Genomic DNA, 12,293 nt, shown 5'->3' with positions numbered 1-12,293 from the left:
AGACAGTCAGGCCGAAGCATCTCTCTTTCACCTCTCCCCATGGAGACGCTGTCTCACAGGCAAGGCTCAGCGTTTTCGGGTTTTATTTCTCAAAGCCATCCAGCATGCCGAATTTCGCCACAAGAGGACACTGTTGCGTAACCTCACACGAACAGGAACAACTTTTGGATCAGCGGAAACATAAAATCCGGGGGAAAATAAGTTTGAACATCTGGGTATTTTTCGGTGAAAATCGGTAAAAACCAAAAAACGCCGAGCCTTGTTCACAGGCTGTCAACGACTGCAAACACCTATTTAACGCAATGCTCTGCACCTCCTGCCATGTAGGCCGGAGATGCTGCCAAACCTCCTTCAACATGTCACGAATAATACGAAATTACTCTCACACAGACGTATACAGAGACATAGGCACTCATGTATTCTTACAGGACACGACGACCAGTGATTAGTTTTCGCCGAGCAGACATCATTTGTGGCGCCAAATGATCAAAACAAACGCGTTTCGCTGTCCCAAGTGTCCTTCGTATATCAGAATTCGCAAGTAGCTGCCACCTCGATACTCAGCTACCTTCATTATTTCGATGACTTTGTAGATGACGGACTACGTAATCCAATTTGAAAAGTTGTGCTCCTGATATTTCCATCTTCAAGATTCGACCGCTTACCCCCAACCAGCGTCTTTAGCGTCACTGTCTTCGTGTCTTGCCACCGTCTTCAGCTGTCTATGAAATCTCATGTGTATTGTGTCCATTCATACTCAATCTCGCAGCCTCTGGAAAATGTTGAATTTCTTGTTTCCTTCAGACCAGCGGCGGTCCATCACATGTCTTTCTCCCCTTTACCCTGAAAAGATGTCCGTTTCAAGTTCTCTTTGACTTTGACAAACTCCGGAGCTTTCAGAGTCCCCTCTTGGTCTTTTTCCTGGTTCTTCTCCAGCTGAATCAGAAACAGAAGAAGGAAAATCAAAAACTAAGGTCTTAGTTTCAGCTTTTCTGCACAAAACTGCTTTAAACGAGACCACATGTTATGTTGTTTACCTACAACCGTGTCTCCATACCTCTTCCAGTTTCTTGTGCCTCTTCAGAAGCTCCTGTTCCAGAGGAGAGACCTTCTTTCTGGCTTCCTGCTCCTCTTTCTTCTGCTTTATCATCTTCTCTCTCTTTCTGGCCTCCAGCACTCGCTGCAGCTCTGGCTTGGTTTCAACACCTCCACCTCCCCTGGCCCAAAGGAAGCACCAGTCACATTAGAAAAGACTTCACATTGGAAAAAACAATAAGAATAAAAAAAAAAACGTTTATCTGTGGCTGTTGATTGATAACTGACTACTATTTGATTTGTGTTCTGAGGTGCAAAAACAGAAATTAAAGGGACATTTCGCTGCTAATAATCTGCACGTCCAGAAAGCACTGGTGGTCTGTCTAGTCTTTTAAAACTATAAATGCCTTGCTGCATTTCATTGTGACGGAGAAATCGACGTTCCCCTGCCAAGTGAGCTGTTCCACATTGCCACCATGTACCAGTATACATAGTGTAAGAGTTTCTCTGTGGCAGAGATTAGAAAGTGAAAATCTCAGTCTATCAACATTGTCATTCTTCCTCCGTCCACCGACATCGTTGGATGGTGGAGGTGGGTCAGGTTGCTATAGCAGGCTACGTCGGTGACACAGACAACATCGGCAGTTGACAACTTATTTGTTATTTACTTTTTTTGGCGGCGTTTTTCTCCCCAGTTGTACTTGGCCTATTACCCCACTCTTCCGAGCCGTCCCGGTCCCTGCTCCACCCCCTCTGTCGATGGAGTTGCCAGCCGTTTCTTCTCACCTAACAGTGAGGAGGCTCGCCAGGGGGACGTAGCGCGTGGGAAGATCACGCTATTCCCCCCAGTTCCCCCTCCCCTCTGAACAGGCACCCCGACCGACCAGAGGAGGCGCTAGTGCAGCGACCAGGACACGTACCCACAATCCGGCTTCCCACCCACAGACACGGCCAATTGTGTCTGTAGGGATGCCCAACCAAGCCGGAGGTAACACAGGGATTCGAACCGGTGAGCCCCATGTTGGTAGGCAACGAAATAGACCGCTACCCTACCCGGACGCCCAACAATTTGTATGTTATGTTAACAATTGTGTATGTTATAGAGATGCTCCCGCTACAACTAATTCATGGAAACAAGGTTGAAAAATTTGCGAAATGTCCCTTTAATGAGCTGGGCGGTCTAGCGAAGGAGGTCTTCGTGAGGGGATAGAGTTCTGCTTTAGTCAGCCTGCGTCTGCCGCATTAGACGTAAGATACGGGTAGCAACAGAAATCCGTCAAATTATTTATTTTCATTTGAATTCTGTTAAGAAAATAGAGAGAGAGAAAAAGGAACGCAAGACCACGAAGAACATTAAACGGGCACATCACAGGTCAGGAGATGATAATGAATGTAATGAGTAATTACAAGGCCATCACTATTGTAAACTCTCAGTACCGCACCACAGCTGAGGGTCGGGATCATAATCACTCTGCACATTCACAAGCAGGGCAACAGCTCATTCAACCAGCACAGAGATTTCTATGCGTTTGATTACTCTTTTGAATAGCACCCCTTTAAACCTCCTAAACCCTGTATATCGTTATGTGTAAATCAGTGACTTCATGTACTGCCGCCTGGTTCAGAAACCTAACTGTACAGAACAAAGACAGAGCAGAGAGGCAGTACGGCAAATAAGTTCATTGCAGACCAGCAACCAGCTCATTCATACTTCCAAGAAGCAGGTCATCAGAAGAACTAACATCCGTCGCTGCCCTGAGCCGTCTCTGTTCATGGAGCTTGACCTGCGATTCAGGACCCTGAGGGTATCAGCAAACAGGACAGAGCCCTCCTTTGTTCCACCGGCCATCAGTTTTCTCAACTCTACTTACTGCTGTCTAGCCCCTTTTTTGCACATATGCACTTTTCCAGATAGGGATCAAAGTCGTTCTCGATTATCCTTCTGGTGCTGTGGACCTTCGCAGTATGTGGGTGGAGTGCGTGGTCTTACTGTACACTGTGACTGTCTCTTGTGTTGTATTGCTTTTAATATCGACTTTGCCAGTGGGCGTCTGGGTAGTGTGGTGGTCTATTCCGTTGCCCACCAATACAGGGATCGCCGGTTCGAATCCCCGGGTTACCAGACACAATTGGCCTTGTCTGCGGGTGGGAAGCTGGATGTGGGTATGTGTCCTGGTCGCTGCACTAGCGCCTCCTCTGGTCGGTCGGGGGGGGACTGGGGGGAATAGCGTGATACTCCCATGCGCTACATCCCCCTGGTGAAACTCCTCATTGTCAGGTGAAGAAGCGGCTGGCGACTCCACATATATCAGAGGAGGCATGTGGTAGTTTGCAGCCCTCCCCGGATCGGCAGAGGGGGGTGGAGCAGCGACCGGGACGGCTCGGAAGGGTGGGGTAATTGGCGGGATACAATTGGGAGAAGAAAAAAAAAGGGGGGGGGGTTGTTCAAATAAATAAATAAATAATACAAACGTTTGCAACAAATTTCTCTTTTTAGCGCAGTAATGTGATTGGTTGACTGGCTGTTTGACTGACTGACTGACTGACTGACTGACTGACTGACTGCATGAGCCCTGTCAGTATCTCACCAGCTTCTCGCATGAAAAGGGTTGACCGACGCTCATGTATCAGTGAGGATACGGTTACAGTACTCAATGGCAGCGAACACTGACACTGGGCTCAGTGTCACCGCGGACCTTTGAGTGCTTTGTCCTGACCCTACTAAAAATATAACACATCCGACCTTTGACACCTCGTTTGTTTGGCCTCCAGGGATAGTCAGTCATAGGATGCTGCCATAAACACTGGCACACACTCTGTCACGGACACCGGCTCTAGTGCAACTTGAGTGTGTGCCAGCAAATTCAAGGCCATCAACCCAAGAATTGCTACAAAACGGTGGCTGTCAACAGCTAAAGGTCATCTTGACAATAACACCGTGAACCTCACACACTCTGACAGACTGAAGGCAATCTGGGTTGCTGGTTCCAAACCAGAGCTGAACAATGTGTCATCGCATCCTCAACATCGCGATGTGCACGTGACATGATCACATCACAGAAGGATGCAAGGCAGCTTAGGCTAAAACTCTTTATCACTGGATATAAAATGAAATACAACAAGGTCCACTTTGGGTTTTTCCTGCTTTTTCCACCGCAACTGCATCCGGCCAATTACCCCACTCTTCCGACCCATACCGGTCACTGCTCCACCCCCTCCGCCCATCCGGGGAGGGCTGCAGACTGTCACGTGCTTCCTCCGATACACGTGGAGTCGCCAGCTGCTTCTTTTCACCTGATGTAGCACATGGGAGGATCACGCTATTCCCCCCAGTTCCCCTCCCCCCTGAGCAAGCACCCTGACCGACCAGAGGAGGCGCTAGTGCAGCGACCAGGACACATACCCGCATCCGGCTTCCCACCCGCAGACACTGCCAATTGTGTCTGTATGGACGCTCGACCACGCCGGAGGCAACATGAGGATTCGAACCGGCGATCCCCGTGTTGGTAGGCAACGGAATAGACTGCTACGCTACCCGGACGACCCCCTTTTGTGAATATTCGAACGCATATAACAAATAAAATAATTTAGTCTGATTTAATGACTCATTGGCCACCTGCCCCTCTAAAAACCCCCTCATCATCTCTAGAGTGATGCATCCATTCTAGAGCGATACATTCACTTCTAGAGTGGTACATTCTTTCTAGAGTGATACATTCTTCATTTCTAGAGCGATACATTCTTCATTTCTAGAGTGGTACATTCTTCATTTCTAGAGTGATACATTCTTCATTTCTAGAGCGATACATTCTTCATTTCTAGAGTGGTACATTCTTCATTTCTAGAGTGATACATTCTTCATTTCTAGAGTGATACATTCTTAATTTCTAGAGCGATACATTCACTTCTAGAGCGGTACATTCTTCATTTCTAGAGTGGTACATTCTTCATTTCTAGAGTGATACATTCATCATTTCTAGAGTGGTACATTCTTCATTTCTAGAGTGATACATTCTTCATTTCTAGAGTGGTACATTCATCATTTCTAGAGTGATACATTCTTGGCAAATGGAGCTCATTTGATGCTGTAATACACATCACAAAAAACACCAACACTGCAATGTTGATGTATTTTCCATTGTTGCTTAGTCCACATCTACATCTACATCCCAGTAGTAGACCTTTAGTGGAGGTCTACGTCCAGGGTGCAACTGATGAATCCTCTGGCAGTATGTCATCAAAGTCTGTTTTGGACAATAGCTCCCAGCTATCACCTCAGAAAAATGCTCAGTTTGCTGACAACAGAGACAGAAGAAAATACACAGCAGATGGCATGACTACCAGCTTCACAGCCTAACAAAAATGCACATATGTGTCATATTTTCCATCTTTCTCCCACATCCTCCTTTAATGCAGGAAATGCAGGATCTCTGTGTTTTTTTTTAATTCCCCCCCCCCCCTTTTCCTCCCTGTTGTATACTGCCAATTACCCCACTCTACCGAGCCGTCCCGGTCGCTGCTCCACCTTCTCTGTCGATCTGGGGAGGGCTGCAGACTACCACATGCCTCCTCCGATACATGTGGAGTCGCAAGCTGCTTCTTTTCACCTGACAGTGAGGAGTTTCGCCAGGGGGACGTAGCGCATGGGAGGATCACGCTATTCCTCCCAGTTCCCCCTTCCACCAAACAGGTGCCCCAACCAACCAGAGGAGGCACTGGTGCAGAGATCAGGACACATACCCACACCTGGCTTCCCACCTGCAGACACGGCCAATTGTGTCTGTAGTGACGTCTGACCAAGCCGGAGGTAGCACGGGGATTTGAACCGGCGATCTCTGTGTTGGTAGGCAACGGAATAGAATGCCACTCCACCAAGATGCCTTTGCAGGATCTCTTTTTATATGTAACCTACATACATGAAATATGTGTGTGTGTGTGTGTGTGTGTGTGTGTGTATATATACAAATATGTGTTTCTATATTTACCTAAGACTAATATATAAAGTTCATATGTGTATCATCTCAACATCTTTACTTTGTGTATACATATACTGTGTGTACACACACACACACACACACACACACACACACACAGAAAGTTATGGACATGATGGATATAGTAACACTCATATCCGCAAAAACAGACCAACACCCACACGCATACTGGTACCATGTGTACCTCATAAGCAGCTCTCTGTGTAGGTCCTGGTGGCTTTTGGAGGCTTTGACTGGATTAACCAGCTTTTTGGGCTTGATGAGATCCTCGTCTGATTCTTCCATGTAGTCTGGATGGGGGACATAACCGGAGGCGGGAGGTGGGTTCCTCTGATTCCTGCTTTGTCCCTCTGGCCTGTGCTGGTGCTCCCTCTGCAGGTGGGAATAGACCGATGCTGTGGATGCAAAGGGGGACAAAAGAGATGGATGAGTCCATCGTCTGAGAAATAGAGGAGGGAGTAGAGAGGAAAAGGAGTTGAAGGGTCTGTCTTGTATTAAGCTTAGCCACAGAGGTGAATGGGGGACCGTAGCAGTTTAGGGCCCACACGCATGGTCCCCTGTTTATCTCTCCGCTATCGCATCAAAGATCTCGACTTGGGCAGAGTCTATGGTATACGGTGTGTTCAAAAATGTGCGAAGTGTGCCCGCATGTAATTATGGACATGCGTACTACTGCGTAGCAGAATTCACATGGGAAGTGTTAGCTAGCTGGCGAAGTGTCAAGACTTCACACAGCGAAAAGTGTGCCTATCATGTAAGTAGAACTTATTATTTGACTAACAATCAAACTACACACTTGTGTTTTGTGTGTATATAAGGCCTATGTGCAGATATGAACAATGTTGTCTATGTGCAGGTGCGCCATCACTTATTATGTTTTCATCCGTTTTGGTAGTCCGACACCAGATTTGGTTAAGTGTAGGCTAGTCTATCACTATATCTTGGCCTTGCTAGTATGACTCCTCTTCTACAGCACGGCGGTCTCCGAGTAATCACTTCATTTAGGGCGTTTTCACATTAGGTATGACTGCTTCGTACCGTGCCCGAGCATGACTGCCCCCTCTGCCGGTCAGCTTTCACATTAGTAATAGGGCTCCATACTGGAGTACACTTGCGTATCCACACATGAGATCGGCGCATGCTCCAGAAATACCCTTGTAGTATAGCAGTCCACTTCCTTGTTTTGGTATAATTGTTTTCACATTTACAGAATACAACATTGAAAGGGGATAACAGAAATATGATGGAATTGTAAAATATATTGAGAATATGGACCCTGTGATGCACTGGCAGCCTGTCCAGAGTGTCTCCCCGACTGCTGCTCAATGATTGCTGGGATAGGCTCCAGCATCCCATGACCCCGATTGGGATAAGCGGCTAGGATAATGGATGGATGGATGAATGAAGAATGTGGGGTGACACGGTGGCGCAGTGGTTAGCGTGATCACCTCACAGCGAGAAGGTCCTGGGTTCGAGCCCCAAGGGTAGTCCAACCTTGGGGGTCGTCCCGGGTCATCCTCTGTGTGGAGTTTGCATGTTCTCCCGTGTCTGCGTGGCTTTCCTCCGGGTGCTCCGGTTTCCTCCCACAGTCCAAAGACATGTAGGTCAGGTGAATCAGCCGTACTAAATTGTCCCTAGGTGTGAATTTGTGAGTGTGTGTGTGTGTCGGCCCTATGATGGACTGATGGCATGTCCAGGGTGTCTCCCCGCCTGCTGGCCAATGACCACTGGGATAGGCTCCAGCATCCCTGCCATCCTGAGAGCAGGATAAGCGGTTTGGAAAATGGATGGATGTTTTCACACTTGATGTGAATCATACTCGAGTACACATGGACCGTACTCAAGTGGCCCTGGGCACGGTTCATGCCCAGATATGGTACAAATGAACTGGACTTTGGGGTTAAGTGTACTCAGATCCCGGCCCGGGTTCCTAGCACCTTAAGGCGTCAACTGTGCCGAGCATTTCACCGTTGCTGGTCGTTTTAAAGCTATGTGCTTTCACTTCTTTCATTCGCTACTGATATTATGTTATGTTACATCTGATAGGCAGGCTGGGTCCACTTTGACCATCTTGCATCGGGGCCCGGTGCTGACCCGTTACCCCTGTGCTTAGCCATCTCGTCTCAATGACAGAGACGTGACTCTTACATGAACCATGTTAGTGAGTGGTGATCTTAGATGAGTTCTGCCTAATTTCCCATTTCATATTTTAAGTTCAATAATAATCCAAACAAAAGGTGGGCGAAATACCAGGAAGCAAATGAAAGCATACCACTGAATCAGTTGTCATGCCAGGTCTACACATCTTCTCTCACAGGTCCGAAAAACTACAAACAACTTGGAGAAAACTGACTCGAACGCACTCTTTAAGTGAGCAAGAGTGTCGTGTCTGCCATTAACTCTGCTTCTTATGTGAAGAAAACATCTTTTTTGTTCTTTAATTCCAACATCCTCGGCCTTTCTTTCACTGTGTAACTAGTGAAATACGACATTGCAGTTACTGGTGCACTCACCAGTTACTCATTTGCACGGTTACTACTGTTTGAAATTGTAATGATCACACAACCTCGGGGCGACATCATGGAAGTTTTATCTGATAATCGCTGTATTTTCAGTGTATAGATGAAATATTACAGCCAAGGCTCAGCGTTTTCGGGTTTTTGTTTTTCAAAGCCAGCCAGCATGCCGAATTTCACCACAAGAGGACACTGTTACATAACCTCACACGAACAGGAACAACTTCTGGATCAGTGGAAACATAAAATCCTGGGTATTTTTCTGTGAAAATCGGTAAAAACCGAAAACGCCGAGCCTTGATTCTGGCTCACTGACAATGTGTGTCAACAATGTTGTCGATAGATTCAAATTTGTCTGCGGATATCAGCAGACGTTGTTTTCGGACTTAGGAGCCCCGAGTTGGGAACAGGCGCACAATACAAACAGTCCGTGTTCAGCAGGCTCCAACTGCTTCTCCCTCAACGTACACCTCTCGATCTTTGAATAGAGAGGCCAGATTAAGAGGCATCTGATCCCCGCCCCGAGTTATTCTGGAAGGAAGGAGATCCAGTGTCATACACGAGCCGACCAGTCCAGACACAATGACCCCCATTCTCAAGTGCAACCAGAGAGCCATATCCGCTGCTGCTTAATATTTCAGAAAAATGAAATGCGGTCGACCCGTTCCATTGTCAACATCCTTCAATGAGGGACGGTTATAAAGCAAGATGTTTGTGACCGGCCTACAGGAAAATGTTACGGCTCTGAAACAGCACTGCTCAACGTGAACGGAAACCAAATGACATCCTCACTGACGAGAGCTGAATAATTTGCAGTTATGATGGAGGGTAATGTTACAATGCCTCCGTGTCATAGAGAATGTTATATGTTGTAGTAAGCCATCTCTATAATAATCATTACATTTATAAAGTGCTTTTCTAGACACCCAAAGCACTTCACATTGAAGGGGGTAACTCACCTCAACCACCACCAATGTGTAGCACCCACCTGGGTGATGCACGGCGGCCATTTTGCGCCAGAACGCTCACCACACATCAGCTTGAGGTGGAGAGGGGGGAATCACTGAGCCAGTTACATGGGGGGATGATTAGGTGGCCAGATGGAGACAGCCAGGTAGGGAATTTTGCCAGGACACTGGGGGAACCCCTACTCTTTGCAATAATTGCCATGGGATATTTAATGACCACAGCGAGTCAGGATCTCGGTTTTAACGTCTCATTTGAAGGACGGCATCTCCTACAGCACAGTGGGCATTGGTATTTGATATTTGTGGTTTTTTATTAGGACCAGAGGGAAGACTGCCCCCTACTGGCCCACCGACACCACTTCTGGCAGCAACCCAGAATTCCCGGGAGGTCTCCCATCCAAGTACTAGCCAAGCCCATACCTGCTTAGCTTCCGTCATTTTGCAGAGCCAGGGTACATGCTGGTTCATCATTGGAACAAAGATTATAATGGTGAACGGTTATAAACTGCGGTGTGAATGATCCCACAACACTGCACGCCCGTTGGAGAAGGTCGATTAAAAAAAAAAAAAAATCAAACCATAATGTTGCATGATGAAAAAAGTGGAGGAGGGGAGGAGGTGAGAAAGAAAAAAGGAGAGCAGTGCACTTGGAAAGACGTGTTCTGATTCGTAGCTCATCCGGACCTTGCTCAGTTAACGCTCTCAGCTGCTGCTTCACAGCAGTATTTTGGAGAGGACTGTGCAGAACAATATCGGCGAGGCAGCTTCAACAGATTTACGCGCTACAGATATGTTATCATTCGAGTCAACTTGCAAATAGGACGATGACTTGGTTATAATTTGGTAAACGGGGGTAAAAGTGACCAGATTTACCACTGTTCACAAGAGAGACTTATACTCCTCTAGAAAGAGTGCTTTCCATTCGAGGCTGTCATGAAGGGCACGCCAACAACACGGCTATTCAGACGCTGTTGAGGCAACCCGGTGGGTTTATTGATTTGAGGCTAATATCTCGCTGAACACACTGCACGGTATTTATGCCTCAAGCGCATCCGAGCCGAAACTGCATTTGCAGCGGAAAGCAAGGAAACCAAAATCCCCTTCAGGCCGCTGTAGTGTATTCTGGCTGAAGGAAGACCCCCCGCCTCCTTGACACAGAAGCGGGGAAAGTTGCAGTGATATCACCAGCTACTATCCGTTCTCTCAGGTTTTTTTTTCTTTTCTCTCAGTATAAACGTATTAATGTACATTTCCTAATGATATAAAAACCAAAAGCTGCATATTAGCAGCTGCTTTGACCTACTGCATATCTAGAAGTTTCCCCATTACTCTTGAACTCATACAGAAGAGGGAGGGGGTGGGGGTTAGTCTGTGTGAATACAGCGGGGGGGTCCCCCTCAGATCACCAGACACCATTAACAGGGGTTGCAGAGCCTCCTGCAACAAATTCACAAACCAAACTGTTCAAACATAACTAGCACAACAGTTTATTCTGGAGGATTGCACAACCAAGCCGTTTTGGCTGGGAGGTTAAAGTCTGGCGGTGCCCCCCCCCCCCCCCCCCCACACACACACACACACATCTTGGACAAACATTGAGACAGGATACGGCTTCCCTTAACTGCATAGAAATGTGTTGTAACGGTGGACTAGCTGAAGAGCCGAGTAACTTTTACATCCCGAGAGAGCAGATCAGTTCAACTCTGACTGCAAAACCGTTACACATCGGCGAGCTTTCCATCAGCGACAACGCTGGAAACGAATGCAATTTTAGTTCACACCATTGCCGCCCAGCAGTGAAAGCAGCGCTGTGTTATTTCAGGGAGACTTCGCTCACATCATCATGCAGAATATTGACTAGCATTGATTTCACTGGCAGAGTATCGGGTGTCCAACTTTATTACACAGTATGCACGCTCCCTTTCTTTTCACGGATTAGGACGGATAAGTTAGTGTAAATATTAACACCTCCTCGACTTAATCATTTATGGAGTAGGTGATACTCCACCGACGCGGTCCCTCTGTGACTCTTACCTGACTTGATTAAACCTTCGTTGGGTCTCGCAGGCTGCTGAGGGTAGTTGGAGCTATTGGTCAGACTCTGTGCCATCTCCGGTTTTTAGATGTGTCCCGGCTCTCTCTCTCTCTCTCTCTCTCTCTCTCTCTCTCTCTCTCTCTCTCTCTCTCTCTCTCTCTACGGGAGCCTGCGTGTCTCTGTGTAGAGACTCGGGAGAAGCTGTCCTTTAAACGTGCCGTCCCCATTCAGACAAATGTTAGGTCACATGACTACTCCGGACCAGTCCGCCGCCCTCCTCCCTCAGGACCGTCCCTCCCTTCTCAACCCCTTCTCTCATGACACCGTCTCCACACTCATTCTTCATCTAGCCGGCTCTTACTCTCGCTCACTCATTAGCGCTTTGCAGCAACGTTTGGGCAATGCAGAAACACACTGGGGAGGAGTGTTTTGGTGGATTGCGCCCCACCTACAAAACCAGCGAGTAGGGCTTTCCATCCCTCTGCCTACTGCTTGACTGCGAGGGGTCTCGGGCTTGCGGGATTATCTTGCAAGGGTTAATCTCTGAGGTTTAAGCATACACATTGCAGGTCATCGGTGTTTTATCGGTGTTTTAGCGCGAGAGCTCGAACACGCGATAACACTTCCCAGTGGCTGTGATTGTAGATGATCTGTCAACATGTTGTACCGCAGCAAATCGCTCGTGTATCCTCAACCTTGACCCTACAACAGAGGCTGCAGCATCACCCTTTGGATAAGAATTTGC

General features: G+C 47.4%; 1 protein-coding gene across 1 annotated transcript in view; it reads right to left on the bottom strand.

The window, feature by feature from the left end:
* Window positions 1-208: 208 nt before the first annotated feature.
* The window catches only part of si:ch211-236d3.4 (protein FAM107B), a 34,167-nt gene continuing 22,082 nt past the window's right edge, over window positions 209-12,293 (bottom strand). The window contains exons 3-5 of the mRNA XM_056274861.1: window positions 6,214-6,424; window positions 1,058-1,217; window positions 209-936 (exon numbers count right to left, since the gene is read on the bottom strand). Coding sequence (XP_056130836.1) covers window positions 820-936; window positions 1,058-1,217; window positions 6,214-6,424 — 488 coding nt within the window. The 3' untranslated portion in view covers window positions 209-819. The remainder of the gene's footprint in view (window positions 937-1,057; window positions 1,218-6,213; window positions 6,425-12,293) is intronic.

The sequence above is a fragment of the Lampris incognitus genome, chromosome 2, assembly GCF_029633865.1.
Source record: "Lampris incognitus isolate fLamInc1 chromosome 2, fLamInc1.hap2, whole genome shotgun sequence".
NCBI classification, from domain to species: domain Eukaryota; kingdom Metazoa; phylum Chordata; class Actinopteri; order Lampriformes; family Lampridae; genus Lampris; species Lampris incognitus.
Note: the sequence above shows the minus strand (reverse complement) of the source record. Positions and strands in the feature narration are given on the sequence as shown.